This window comes from Canis lupus, chromosome 1 (assembly GCF_003254725.2).
Source record: "Canis lupus dingo isolate Sandy chromosome 1, ASM325472v2, whole genome shotgun sequence".
Lineage (NCBI taxonomy): Eukaryota > Metazoa > Chordata > Mammalia > Carnivora > Canidae > Canis > Canis lupus.
In genome coordinates this window covers 40,529,526-40,544,826 of record NC_064243.1, presented here as the reverse complement: position 1 = coordinate 40,544,826, position 15,301 = coordinate 40,529,526, and the positions used below count along the sequence as shown (strand labels likewise).

Genomic DNA, 15,301 nt, shown 5'->3' with positions numbered 1-15,301 from the left:
GCCTTCGGCCCAGGGCATGATCCTGGAGACCTGGGATTGAGTGCTGCATTGGGCTCCCTGCATGGAGCCTGCTTCTCCCTCTGCCTGTGTCTCGGCCTCTCTGTGTGTATCTCTTGTGAATAAATAAAATCTTTAAAAAAAAATCTTATTAAACATTGTTATTCTTGTTTTTTTTTTAAGATTTTATTTATTTATTCATGAGAGACATAGAGAGGCAGAGACACAGGCAGAGGGAGAAGCAGGCTCCCTGCGGGGAGTCCGATAGGGGACTTGAACCCAGGACCCCAGGACCATGACTCAAGCCAAAAACAGACGCTCAACCACTGAGCCACCCAGATGCCCCCAAAATTGCTATTCTTAAATAAATGAAGTCATTCTTTAAACAACCAAAGCACCTGGAGCAGTGCACTCTGTAGCATTGGCTTACTGTCCTTGGTTACCAGCACTGAGCTCAGTGCCAGGCACAGGGCTCTTACTGAATGCTGGATGAGTGAAGAAAGGAGTGAGATGAAAGGTCATAGAATCAGCTGATGCGATGGGCATTTTTGCTCCTCTAATTCCACGAGTTGGCAAGACCCCTGCAGCTAAAAATAGCTCCACCCTATCGTCTCCCAGGCTTGGGACTCCAGAGTACATCAGACTAAGAATAGAGCCTGCTGAGCTTGATAAGGAAGACCGATCGGGGCACAGCCCTGTCCCCACCAGACTCCTGCTGGCCTCTCACCACCGCTTCTTACTTCTCGCCTGGGTGTCTAGGACCCACCCCCCAGGAGAAACCCTGTGAAGGAGGACTTGAGAGATTCTTCAAGTACCCTTAGCCAGAATTACACCAGCATATTTTGAAGTTAGCTCTCAACAGTGGTTCTTACTGGCTGAGAGTAGGATCTCTGGATTAAGAAAGAAAATAAATTTCTTGAAGCCCTAACCAGTACAAGAAATTAGGAGTTAGTCCATAATATTTTGAGAGACTGATCATGTGTGGATCCGCAAATGTAATCTCTGACTATGATGAAAAACTCCCCTCTGGCCACCGTGTCCTCACAGCTGTCTATTCACAGACTGGGTGTGCGGGTGAGCTACCTTTGTACTCACTGAGGCCACCGCATTTCGTAGGAACCTGGTACAGAATCTGGTTTGAAAGAAGTCTGGTTTGAGAACTACACCTGCCATTTACAAACTATGTGCTCTTACACCAATTACTTAATCTCTGTGTAAAATGGTGACAGTACCAGTACCTGTTTGAGTTGTTCAGATTAAGTAAAACAGTACATGCAAAGTGCTAATGATACAGTCACTTGTAGCTATTATTGCCACTATTCACTGACCTGCCCTGTTCATTTCTAACCGTTTCACAGGTGCAGTGCTACCCCTGGCCCTGGGTTTGGCCATCACGGCTCTGCTGCTTCTCATGGTTGCTTGCCGACTACGCCTGGTGAAACAGAAACTTAAAAAAGCTCGTCCCATCACATCTGAGGAATCCGACTACCTCATAAATGGGATGTATCTGTAATAAGTATCATTTAAATAGCTGGGGGTGAGGATGTTTTACTTATAATTTATACATATACTGGTTTGGATATTTATAACCTCTTTGATTTGAACTGGGCTAAGAAAAATCCTGAAACCCCAGAAAATTCTGCAAGCCCTAAACCTTTGTTTTTATTTATTATAGAAAGATTTTCTTTGGGGAGTATATGAAATGTTTTGAAATTTAGAGAGGAATCCATGTGAGTAAAGACTCTAATTCTGACTTATGTGAACTGTCCCTGAAAATAGCAATTTGCAGTTAGCCAAGGCAGAAAATTCAGAATCTCAAGGGAAGGCCTTCGGATGGCAATGTTAACCCTTTACTTTTCAGAAGCCAGCCATTGGCCTCTGGGAACCCTGGGCCACTTTACACACAGCTTTCTCTTATTCTGAGGCCTTCTTATTCCTCATATTAAGCTTCAAGTGCTTTTCTCTTCTCCCCTTCAAAGCCTGTTTCTGAGAATGGATCTCAGTGAATTTATACCTTCAGTGAAATGCTCCCCATGGCAGGAATATCTAATTGTAACCCTTGTGAACACGTCAAGGAGGCATCAGGGTGGGTGAGTGTGAGCTTATCCCAGTGCCTCTGACATCATGTCGTTTGGGTGGCTGCCCCCTTAGACCTGACTTTGGGAGAAAACACTCAGACTTTGGATTACAAATAGCTGTAACGTCGTCCTGGAGGGAGATAGGAAATGATGGTGGCAGCAGAGGTGGCAGGTCAAACATTTTAACACAAACTTAGCTGAGGGCAAAGTACTTTCTTAATCTACTCAACACTGCTTGATGGTCCAGAACACAGCAGCTTTATTTATATAGTCACTGGTCTTCAGCATTAGTCTGTGTTGATGGAAGAGAAAGATGCATTCAAATTGAAAAGCAGAGCACTGAGTGGATTTCTAGGTGCAGCGTTTGTAAAAATGTCACGTTTAAGGATCACCAGGTTCTTTCATCCAATGGAATAGGCCAGTTTTCTCCATTATTTGTTTAATGCTATAAAATGTTGTAATGTACAATCAGCTAATGCCAGGCTTATGTATTCCCAGAGCATAAAGCAGTCTTGCACAAATTCACCCTTACAGAAAACTGGCATCAAGCTTAGTATCTTTCTCCTTTTAATCAATTTGTAGGATTTTTTTTTCTTTTTTTCTTTTTTTTTTTTTTTTTAATTTTTTCATGATAGGCACACAGTGAGAGAGAGAGAGAGGCAGAGACACAGGCAGAGGGAGAAGCAGGCTCCATGCACCGGGAGCCCGACGTGGGACTCGATCCCGGATCTCCAGGATTGCGCCCTGGGCCAAAGGCAGGCGCCAAACCGCTGTGCCACCCAGGGATCCCAATTTGTAGGATTTTAAAGGCAGATTATTCCCAGCATCACTTAATGCCAGGATTAAACACACCCTAGTAATCATTCTCCTGAGAGCAATCTAGAGTGTGCCTGTCTACACTGACATATTACTAAGATAGTATGGCTTTTTATCCAAAGTGGCAAATCTTCTAAAATACTTGAAAACACTGTAGAACACTTTATATTCAGACTGAATGTGAGGTAAGTTGTTCCTTTTAGCAAAGGGCTTAATTTGGGTCAGAAATATAACAGAATACATGAATAAACAAAGTTAGTTCTAGAAAAATAAAGAAATTGGTTACTTTTATTTCCTGAGGGGTCCAAGCATTTTGTGGAATGATTAGAATTGAGCAAAGACTTAAAGTTCTCCTCAAGAGCAAATTAGAAAAATGACTGTGTGAATGAACTTAGGATATCTGTACTCTCTGTGTGACGCTGTGCAGTTTGCTTTTCTAGAGAAGGGTGTCACCTATAGCCATACCCAATAAAATAAAAACTGATGAGGCATGCATCTTTCGGCACATCTTTTTATACATGAAGAAATTAAACGCGGTTTAGTATTGCTATGGTGTTGAGATACTTGAGAAAAGATGTCCATATCCAAGTGTACAAAATCCCTTTAATAAATTGTATTTTCTTCTTATGCCTTCTTAAATAACCGTTTCATCATCATAATAAGTTGCTGTTATTTACTGAGCTGATGCTATAGCACCTGGATCTAATCATATCAACCTTATTTTGCAAATGGAAAAAATAAGAATTAAAGAAGGAGATGAGGGTGACTGGGTGACAGGCACTAAGGAGGGCACTTGATGGGATGAGCACTGGATGTTATACTATATGTTGGCAAGTTGAATTTATTTTAAAAAAATTAGAGAATCAAGGTCCACAAAATAGTTATATTGTTATATGGACTGCATGAGACTGTCTAAGTCACTTTACCTGTGTCTGATTGGAGGAGTTCTGCATCTAAGATAATTTATAAATAATTTTAAAGGGAAGCTTGTCCACAATTTACTGCTCAAACGTGTTATGTCTCATGTGTCTTTTGCTGGGAAAAGGCCCACAGATGCTACCTTTCAGAAAACACATGGCTTCTTTGCTCTAATTCTCAGTACAAGTAGACAACAGCTAGTCTCCATCCCTCCCCAAGCATTTGGATGTTTCCTGTTGCTGGAGGGTCAGATTTGTTCTCTTCCACGGGAAAATGACAGAACGTCTTCATCTTTCTCCTCCTGCTTTTTCATAATCTTTGACTTGGTGATTTGGCTCCACCATTCACTTTCATGCTCACCAACCCTCCTCAGCCACTGATGGCTGTTTCATGTTGTTCTTTACTATATTTTCCCACAACCCAAACGCAGAGATGCAATTTCTATCTGTTCTTTGGTTTGGGGGTTTAAGGCAGACCTTGCTGATGAATTCACTGGATGTTTCAAGCATAAACGTACTACAGCGTGGTGTGGTCTGGGGCACAGGCACCATCTGATCCTCCTGCGCTCTGCCTACATTGCAGCAATGAGACCATGTATCGTAAGCATCTGAGCCTGAGATTGTCATTTGGGGTCTCTGTTATGTTGTCCCCAATTTCATGTTTGGGGATTGCACTACTTTGTTCCTATCAGAGTGACTCCCAATTACTTGTTTTCTTTTCTGGACTCCAGGTTTTCTGCAACTGTTGGTGTTAAAACTGAATGACAAATTCTTTTTTTTTTTTGAATGACAATTTCTAATGAAAAACTGCCCACGCCAAATAGAGAGGGAAAAGCTTAGCTTGCAGTTTGCTGTTCACAAATGTTCTTAACTCCTTGGCTTTTTAAGCAATTGGGTGGCTTTTTCTTGGAGACTGGCCCCATTTTTTCTCAGCTCTCTGGTCCTGTGCAATTCTAGAATCCTAAATAAAGTGCATACACCGTGGCTACTTGAACAGCAAACACAGGGAGGGTTTTGATTAAATATAAAACCACCAAGGATGAAAATAAGGTTAGGCCCATTGAAGCTGAGTGTGTCCAGAGATGAACTGCTTAGAACCGAGCCTCCATTTGTTTCACTTGGGTCTCTCTGTGTCTTCTTTCCTACTCATTTTAATTCTTCCACCTCAGTTCTGAGTCTTGTATGTGACTTAGCACGCTGTAAATTGGAAAGAGATCAGCTTTCAATATCATTCAACTTAAAGATCATTTCAAAACTTAGGAAACGTTTCAAAACACACTTCTTAAATTTTTTTAAGTTTTATTTAAGTAATCTTGACCGACCACCCAATATGGGGCTCGATCTCACAACCCCAAGACCAAAAGTCACGTGCTCTCCTGACTGAGCCATCCAGGTGCCCTCAAAACACATTTTAAGATGGTCTTAACTTTTACCAAAAAGCTTAGGAAAAATTATACTAAGTATATGAACTTAGAAAAAGATTTATTTTCATTCATCATATGACTGAAGACCCAATTCCAAATAAAAAGCTATGTTCTCTTACAGTTTCACAGATGAAAACGAAGACTTAGAAAAATCTCTAAATGTGTAGTCTATAGATGTGTGTATAGAACAAAGAAATCAGAACCTTGAGGGTGGGGGGGACGGGGTAACTGGGTGATGGGCACTAAAGAGGGCACATGATAGATGAGCACTGGGTGTTAATTCTGTATGTTGGCAAATTGAATCAATAAAATATTTAAAAGATAGTTAATTTAAATAAATCAGAACCATGAACTGTGCAATCTGAGATGGTGCCTTCAATGCTGTTTGCTGCTGAGGAGCAATAGTCTGACTCTCCTTAACACCTCCACTTGTAACTAACTTCTGGCTGGCTTGATCAAACTCTGTTCCCTACAAGCTAATCACATAAAGGTGCCAAGATCCTAAAGAATGGCAGGTCTTTTTCTCCAGAAAATAGCCTTTTTTATAAATGATTTACAACTGACACAGTTAACATGGAAATTCTGCAGGCTCTTTTATCTATCATGTAACTTCTTAGCAAAATCCTAACAGGATCATGACCAGAAAACCTAAATAAACAGCCCCAGCAAAAAAAAAGAAAAATTACTTCACTCGATGTGATCCTTTGTGTGTGTGTGTGTGTGTGTGTGGCGGGGGGTGTCACAGTGATGTGTCTGGGGTGTGGGAATTCCAATATAAATGTCCTCAGCTGCCCCAGGCCCCTGGGTTGCTGCTCTCTCATATTTAAGATGTCTTCGGTGTTGCAATCACCTGCCCTTTGGACAAGAGAAGTATTCTTGTGATGCTCATCCGATTAGGACACTCCGAGAGTAAGAATGAGTTCTTCAGCTCCAGCCTTCCTCGAATGTCCTCTCAGGTCAGGCAAGGAAGGGACGGGACAGGAAGAGGGAGGAAGAGCAGAAGAAGGGGATTCCCTGCCTCAAGATGCATCCATGGAAACTAAAAGTCAGGGGTTTTCTCTTCCACCAAGCAAGGGTGCGCTTCATGGAGCCCTGGCTCACACAACACAAAGGTCAAGTCCAAAGCTGGGAACTAAAACTAGCACCTACTATCACAGCCCTGGCAGAGGGATTAAAGATAAGGAAACTCTTGGACTTGTTTCATGTCTATTATATTACAGTACACAGACATGAACCTTGTGGGCCACATGGGACAGCCAGTTTTCTTTTTTTTCCTGATTTTTTTAATAATTTTTTTTTATTGGTGTTCAATTTGCCAACATATAGAAGAACACCCAGTGCTCATCCCGTCAAGTGCCCACCACCCAAACACCCCCACCCCCTGCCCACCTCCCCTAATTCGTTTCCCAGAGTTAGGAGTCTCTCATGTTCTGTCTCCCTTTCTGATATTTCCCACTCATTTTTTCTCCTTTACCCTTTATTCCCTTTCACTATTTTTTATATTCCCCAAATGAATGAGACCATATGTTTGTCCTTATCCGATTGACTTATTTCACTCAGGATAATACCCTCCAGTTCCATCCACATCGAAGCAAATGGTGGGTATTTGTCGTTTCTAACAGACAACCAGTTTTCTTCATGCAGGATTTTCTTACTGGCAATCTATTTGAGCCACCTGTTTAAGTACAATGGGGACGTAACACTGTCATCTTCCTGAAAAATGGTAGGAGAAATCAAGAGACATGAAACTGAAATCTGGGTTGAGCATCGGCCTTTGGCTCAGATCGTGATCCCGGTCCCAGGATCGAGTCCCACATGGGGCTCCCCGCGTGGAGCCTGCTTCTCCCTCTGCCTGTCTCCACCTCTCTCTCATGAATAAATAAAATCTTAAAAAAAAAAAAAAAAGAAAGTGGAATCCTTGGGACACCTGGGTGGCTTAGTTGGTTAAGTGTCTGCCTTCAGCTCAGGTCCCTACATAGGACTCCCTGCTCAGCAGGAAGTCTGCTTCTCCCTAAGCTCCTCATCCCACTCGTGCTCTCTCTCTCTCAAATAAATAAAATCATAAAAAACATTTTTTTAAAAACCTTAGAATTCTTCATTTTAATTCTTAACTGGAGCTAGATTTGGGCTTTAATTAAATCAAATTTGTAAAAACACCTTGTTTCAATAGGATCTCACAAGACTGGAACTTTAAAAAATATTTTCACTGTCCTCTTCATACTGTATAAAGGAATCACTTCTATTAAGAAAAAATGGAATACTAAAACATTTTAGAGATTGTGAATACTAAAGATTAAGAGGTATTTCTTATCTCTGACCAGCATATATATAAAATCAGCTCTCTTAAAAAGAAAGCTCTTAGGGACGCCTGGGTAGCTTAGTGGTTGAGCATCTGTCTTCCACTCAAGGTGTGACCCCAGAGTCCCGGGATTGAGTCCCACATTGGGCTCCCCGCAGGGAGCCTGCTTCTCCTTCTGCCTGTGTCTCTGCCTCTCTGTGTCTCTCATGAATAAATAAAATCTTAAAAAAGAAAAAAAAAAAAAAAAAAGAAAGCAAGCTCTTACACCTAGTTAAAATCCATTATTGCTATCTCTGCCATTGATATTCCCTTAAAATCCACTCATATTTATTCAACATTTAAAAATTTGAATTCAAAAAAAAATTTGAATTTACAAGTGTAAAATTCATCAGTCGCATGGCGTTTGTCTATACCAATCAAGTGGCACTTGTTCCTACTATATTTATTTATTTATTTTTTTTTTTTTTTAAATATTTTTTTAATTTATTTATGATAGTCCCACAGAGAGAGAGAGAGAGAGGCAGAGACATAGGCAGAGGGAGAGCAGGCTCCATGCACCGGGAGCCCAACGTGGGATTCGATCCCGGGTCTCCAGGATCGCGCCCTGGGCCAAAGGCAGGCGCTAAACCGCTGCACCACCCAGGGATCCCCCTACTATATTTATAAACTGTCCCCTTGCTCAGATTGTAAACTCCTTGAGAGAAAGCACTTTTTTCTAGCCCCAAGGCCTAACATAGGGATTTACATATAATAAAATGTTGGCAATGGCTATGAAGAATACAGACCAGTAAGTAAGTTTAAGAATCAATTTAAGTTCTAAGGAATACTTGACCTTTGAAACTACCTCAAACGAGTCATGGCCCAAGTCCAGAAGCAGTACCAACAGCAGACTGAAGCCAGCAAGGAACTAAAACTCAAAGTCTTAGCCACCAACTGACACTAGTTTCTTATGTCTGAGATCTTGCCCAAGAAGAGACATCAGTGAAAAGTGTGCATAATTTTTTAAAAATCCGTTATTATTTATTTATTTTAAAGATTTTATTTATTCATGAGACACAGAGAGAGGCAGAGACACTGCCAGAGGGTGAAGCAGGCTCCCTGCAGGTCAATCCCAGGACCCCAGGATCACTCCCTGAGCCTAACGACAGATGCTCAACCACTGAGCCACCCAGGCATTCCCTATAAAAGGTTTAAGACCACAATATTTAGGCAAGATCCCAAAGTGCTACTGCTCTCTTGGAAACTCATTTTCCAGTTCTTATATTAATAAATCTATTAGTAGATGAGAAATGGGGTTTGGTACATCTATCCTTGATTCTGTTCTTCCCTGACACGAAGTCAATTCACTCACTCACTCATTCAGCATTTACTATTCATTTACAAGAGGGTAAGCCCTGTATTAAGCAGAGAAAAAAGATAAATGAGGTGTAGTCCCCATCTGCCGAATGTAGTCATATTCTACAAATGTACAGCTGAATTAATGCTATAAATCCATGCTACTCTGATTTCATAAAATGGAGCATCAGAGAAACAATTTTATGTCTGTGATCTCAGACAGCATTCTGTATCTGGTGGATATGTGGTTCTCTCTTCTCCATTCAAACACCACCAATGCCTCTTTTAGTTTTAACTTTATTTGGCAAAGCAGCACTGCATAAACTGTTCAGTGACTAGGACCCAGCTTACACAGCATAGTAAATTCATATACATTATCAGCAGCAAATTAGAAACAGAAAAAAACAGTACTGAGCTACAAGTCTCTATAATTTTAAAGAGGGAAAGGATGAACTATATCAGTTATGTCCAATCTGAATAGCTAAGTGTTATAAAGGACATCACCTGCCATCTTCTAAAGTTTTAATATTTACAAATGCTTAGTTTTAAAGTAACAAAGCAGCTGATTGTATCTACAACATGCTACTCTATGACACCACATCAAAAGCTTTAAAAAGGAAGCTCATCTCTATTTTCTTAGTGGCATCTAACAGACATCCAAAAACCAAGAATTTTAACTTGTGAATGGTGGCGTTATCTGATGCACAAGAGCAATTTGATCAATTAATATTGAAACAGAATTAAGTGTCTAAGAAAAACCACTCCTCGAAATCAATTCACAAACTAAGTCTTCCATTTGTGGAACCCCGTCTTTTAATATTTTAAAGTAAAATGTGGGCATGTTAAAGTAATAATACACAAATTTATACTTTGCATCGTTCCTTTACCAATTCGGCTTCTGTGCCTCTTTGAAGAACTAGAAACCCTACAAAACCACACATTTTCATGCTGAAAATAATAGTGTAACAAAGTCCAAAACAAGCTGTGATGCTGTTGGTTTCAAAAAGCTTTGAGGACTGAGATGAGCAATCCACTGTAATATTATTTACTGGTCAAGCTGATGGTGTTTTTACAGTTCATCCCTGAGGATAAAAAAGAGAAATATATAAGTAGATGTTACATAACTCCAAAAACTTGGCTAATAATTTGGATACAATTAGTAAATAAGTAAAAATACACCAATCCCCAAGCATTTATAAACAAAAAAAAAGAGAAAGCAAGAAAGCAAACAGCCCCAAGTCAAGGCAAAAATGGAAGTCAGCCATCCGAACATCTCTCATGCTACTCCAGAATGAAATATGAGACCTGAAGGCCCTGGATTCCTATTTTTCATTCTAAAGGTAACTTTTTTCCTTCACGATAAAAAATTCAGAGAAATTTTAATTTTTAGATCTAGGATCTTGCTAACACTATCATAAAATCACATTGGGTAATTAGAATTCAAATAATTTTTGATAGTTACACATTGACAAAACTGGACAAAAATGTGGTCTTTTGCTTAGAGTATACTCTGCTAGCAAATGCTGAGTGGGTTCAATTTCAACCCAAACTCTGGGAGAAAAAGCATCCTGTGTAGGTGTATCTGCCAGATGATTTCAAAAGGCAGCTTTGTCAGCTCCAAAGGAAATCACTCGCTCAGCAAGCTGCAGCACTGTACCAGCCACTGCCAGTGAGGGGAAGGAAGGAAGAAGAATGCAGCCTAAAATAAACTGTATAGCATATAAATCATACCTCAATAAAGCTGTTAAAAGTAAAAAAAAATAAAGCTACCAAAAAGCTTCATACTTGAGGGTAACGAGTGACAAAAACATTGTTAAACACTCAAGAATTTTAGGGGTGAAGAAGTATGACATTTGCAACTAAATCTCAGATGACCTACATGCATATATAGAGAGAAAGAGAGAATGAGAGAGCAGATGTGGAAAATGTTAACAATTGGTAACTCTGGATGAAGAGATTCAGGAAGTCTTTGTACTGTTCTTACAATCTGTCTACAATAAAAATTTAAGTTTTTTAAAAGTTAAAATAAATCTGAAGGGGAAGTAAAAAGAGCTAAAATGTCCCAAATATGTGGTGAATTAAGAGACTATCAGATAGTATGCTTTTTAAAACTGAATTGTGTAAATCGTGTGAGAAATTATTTTAAAGATTACTTCTCCCACAAACTGCCTTTGTCATAGAGTACTGGATTATCTATTAAATGACAAATTATCAGTTCTGGCTCCTCTTAATATATTCTTCTAAATAATTTAAGCACTATAATGCTCATAGAATAAATTTTACTTAAATTCATGCAAGCATTAAAATATTTAATCTACAAAGAGTTCACTTGCAAAGTGCTCTATTCATAAATTCACTGTTCTTTTTAAAATGTGAACTGAAGATGTTACTGTTTTTGTAAAATAATTTACCACATTTGACTTGCCTGTTGTAAGGCATTAAGGATATGATAAATAAATATCCTTACTGCCCAACAACATAATACAACATTTCCAAATATCCTCTTCAATTAAAATTTTTTTTAAAAAGGAAAAGGATAAAAACTCTCAACAAACTGGGTATAGAGGAAACGTACCTCAACATAATAAAGGCCATATATGACAAGCCCACAGCTAACATCATACTCAGTGGTGAAAAGCTGAAAGCTTTTCCTCTAAGATCAGGAACAAGACAAGGATGCCCACTCTCGCCACTTTTATTCAACATAGCACTGGAAATCCTAGCCAGAGCAATTAGGCAAGAAAAAGAAATAAAAGGCATCAAAATCGGAAAGAAAGAAGTAAAATTGTCTCTTTTTGCAGACAACATATTATATATAGGAAACCCTATAAACCACCAAAAAAATGTCAAAACTAATAAACTAATAAAGTTGCAGGAAACAAAATCAGCATACTGAAATCAATTCTGTTTCTATACACCAATAATGAGCTATCAGAAAGAGAAATTAAGAAAACAATCCCATTTATAATTGCATCAAAAAAGAATATGATATCTAAAACAAATTTAAATAAGGTGAAAGATCTGTACACTGAAAAGTATGACATTAATGAAAGACATTGAAGAAGACACAATACTCATGGATTGGAAGAATGAATACTGTTTAAATTATCCATACTACGCAAAGCAATGTACTGATTCAATGTAATCCATATCAAAATCCCAACAGCATTTTTCACAGAAACAGAATAATTCTAAAATTTGTATACAATCATAAAAGGCCCCAAATAGCAAAACAATCTTTAGAAAGAACAGAGCTGGAGGTATCACACTCCCTGATTTCAAACTACATTACAAAATAGTATGGTATTGCCATAAAAAGAGACACATAGGTCAATGAAACAGAATACAGCACCCAGATATAAATCCACACATATATCATCAATTAAGGACCCAAGAATATACAGTGGGTAAAAGAGTGTATTCAATAAATGATGATGGGAAAACTGGACAGCCACATGAGAAAGAATGAAACTGGACCACCATCTACACCATATACAAAAAATCAACTCAAATGGATTAATGACTTGTATGTAAGACCTAAAATCATAAAATGAAATTTAATGTGGTAATCATTTTATAGTACATACCTATATCAGATCACTATGTTGTACACATAAAAGTAATATAATGCTATGTCAATTATATCAATAAAATGGAGGAAAAAATCATATTGTAAAAAAAGTGGGACAATATTGATGACATTCTATTAAATAGGAAAAAAGATTACAAGATAATGCTATTATATGATCTCAGGATTACAAAAAGATGTATACGGAACTATGAATAAAAGAGTAGGAAAAAAAAATCTACCAAAATGTTAATAGTGGTTATATCTCTAGGTTCTGGGACTGTGGGTGATTTTTATTTCATTCTTTGTACTTCTAAAATTTTTACACTAATCATATATTATTTTAGTAGTCAAACAGAATTATTAAAAACAAATAGAAGGAAATATATAGCACTAAAAAAAAAAAGAAAAGAAATTAAGTTTATAGATCTGAATTTTAACATCTAGGGTGCCAAAGAAAACCAAAAATTTCCTATCAGTGCACATATAATCTTGTCCATCCTAATACCCCAAAATCTATATAACTTTCACGTTATTTATTTTTCCATTTAATGTTCCAAATTCTACATAACTATCTTTATCTGACTTACATGTGTAGATCACTTACAATAAAAAGTATTATGTCCTAAATTTCTAGAAAGTCTCTATTATATATGTGCCAAACATATTCATTAGGTTACCAACTATATAAATATTATTTTATTATATAATGTATAATTATATATAACTTATTAGGTTACTAATTCTAACCTACTAACATTAGTATTATATATTCTTTTTTTTAAAGATTTTATTTATTTATTCATGAGAGATACACAGAGTGAGGCAGAGACACAGGCAGAGGGAGAAGCAGGCTCCATGCAGGGAGCCCGATGTGGGACTCGATCCCAGGACTCCAGAATCATGCCCTGAGCCAAAGGTAGATGCTCAACCACTGAGCCACCCAGGCATCCCAGTATTATATATTCTTTTCAAGAACAAATGAAAAGATGTATTACCAAGAAACAACAATCAAAATCCATGAATGGTTTCTACTTAACAGGTTTTGAGGTAATAAATTGTACAAAGCATTATGAGAATTCCAAGAGCAACAAAATATATCCCTGCCTTTAAGAATGTAAAATATGTCATAATGCTGTAATATATGTAAAGAAATTAAAAAGGGACAATACAGAAAAATATGAACACAAGATCAACTAGATACCCTAGGACCTACACTGTCAATCTTAAAAATTCTCAACCAATTCATAACATGTTTTTCATGTGTGCATGGCACTTTGAGATGACAATAAGCAAAGCGCTTATTGAATGAGAATCCTGAAACATTCCTTGGTTTCACAAACCAGAGATGGACTTCTTCCATTGTCTCTTGTGACCATTAAAAACAAAAACAAAACTTACCAGATGATTAACAAAATATTGATTCCTACATATAATACTTATGTAAAATAAAATAAAAATTTAAAAATATGAAGTTTATGATGCAACTAATACAACTACTACACGTCCATAGTCATGAACATAATACCACAGGTTCTATCTAGATCTATGGCTCATACCTCTGGCATTGTCTCTCCTGTTATTATATTACTCCACCAAAATTATAAACAATATTTTTCCAAGTATAAGGAAATGTAAGTCTACATTCAGGCTTTGGGCTTTATTTGGCACAAGAATTCAGCATGCCTACTAGGGCTCTTTCTTTCCCATACAGCAAAGATTGGATCTCACCCTTACAGGGCACTGCAACTAGCTCTGGATTCCTCAGGAAGAGAAGGATGGAAGGTTGGTGAGAAGCAAGAGAAGGTTCAGAAAAAAAAAAAGAGAGAAAGAGAGAAAAGGTTCAGAAGAAAGCTTGGGGGATGAGCTGTTAAACGAATTCTGAAGAAACTATGAAAGAATAGAGACCACCTAACCTGGCAATAAGACTGACTAGGAGCTTTTGACATAATTCCCAAATGTGGGATGGGCACTCAGAAAATGGTATGCAGATCTTTTTAACCACATTCTATCCTTACTACCACTGCTTTATTTAGGCCACTGCCATTTCACCTCCTAACTTGCTACAACCACATTGTTCTGTCATTTTGTCTCTTTCCAATCTACTCTCTACACCACAGCCAGAGTCATCATTCTGAAATGTAATTCTGATTACTTCACTGTCTGTCTTCAACACTTCAATTGCTCCCTACTAAACACACTACACTCTCATTGCTCATTTATCTTCTCTAGATTTTTTTGCATCTCCCACGTGACCATAAGTTCCATGAGAATGATCAGTTTCAAATTCACAGCTAATGTATCCATGGCCCTAGTATAGTCCCTACTCTCAGTGGGTTCCAGTAAAATTATTTCCTCCCCTTATGTAGTTGCCTAGCATGGGAGGTCCCTGCCCTGGTCATATCAATATGTTTTACTGATTCCCATAACCTTTCCTGTATTTCTTTGAATAACCCTTTGACAAAAACCACTTTAAAATCCTAGCTGAGCATATTTTGTTGCCTGTCTGGATCCTGAGAGTCTAAGAATACGAATAGAAATAGTGGATGATTGGTCTCTTTAGATTTTAAGTTAACTGTTGTTATTTTACCCTTTCAAACATCCTATTTTCTAGTAATTTCTTTCAGTACAAAATTTTCTTTTAATGTGGCAGTTGCTTTTTCCAATTCTGTTTCCAGATTTTGTTTCACCTTTACATTCTTTAAATCTATATTCTTTAAAGATTTACAACTAAGTAACTGATTATTTTGGGGGGCACCTGGATGGCTCAGCTGGTAAAGCCCCTGACTCTTTTTTTTTTTTTTTAAGCCCCTGACTCTTGATCTCAGGGTCTTGAGTCCAAGCCCCACACTGGGCATAGAGCTTAC

At 38.0% G+C, this 15,301-nt stretch overlaps 2 protein-coding genes across 6 annotated transcripts in view; one reads left to right on the top strand and one right to left on the bottom strand.

The window, feature by feature from the left end:
- The window catches only part of LRP11 (LDL receptor related protein 11), a 45,692-nt gene extending 42,174 nt beyond the window's left edge, over window positions 1–3,518 (top strand). For both annotated transcript variants that reach the window (XM_049115321.1, XM_025422538.3), the window contains one exon: window positions 1,356–3,518. In XM_049115321.1, the coding sequence (XP_048971278.1) occupies window positions 1,356–1,510 (155 nt within the window). In that variant the 3' untranslated portion in view covers window positions 1,511–3,518. The remainder of the gene's footprint in view (window positions 1–1,355) is intronic.
- A 5,625-nt stretch (window positions 3,519–9,143) lies between these two features.
- PCMT1 (protein-L-isoaspartate (D-aspartate) O-methyltransferase) overlaps window positions 9,144–15,301 on the bottom strand; it is a 44,816-nt gene continuing 38,658 nt past the window's right edge. For 2 of the 4 annotated variants that reach the window (XM_049115509.1, XM_049115543.1), the window contains 2 exons: window positions 11,442–11,585; window positions 9,144–9,948 (listed from right to left, as the gene is read on the bottom strand). In XM_049115509.1, the coding sequence (XP_048971466.1) occupies window positions 9,936–9,948; window positions 11,442–11,585 (157 nt within the window). In that variant the 3' untranslated portion in view covers window positions 9,144–9,935. The remainder of the gene's footprint in view (window positions 9,949–11,441; window positions 11,586–15,301) is intronic. The other 2 variants (XM_049115554.1, XM_025422536.3) reach the window with 1 other exon arrangement.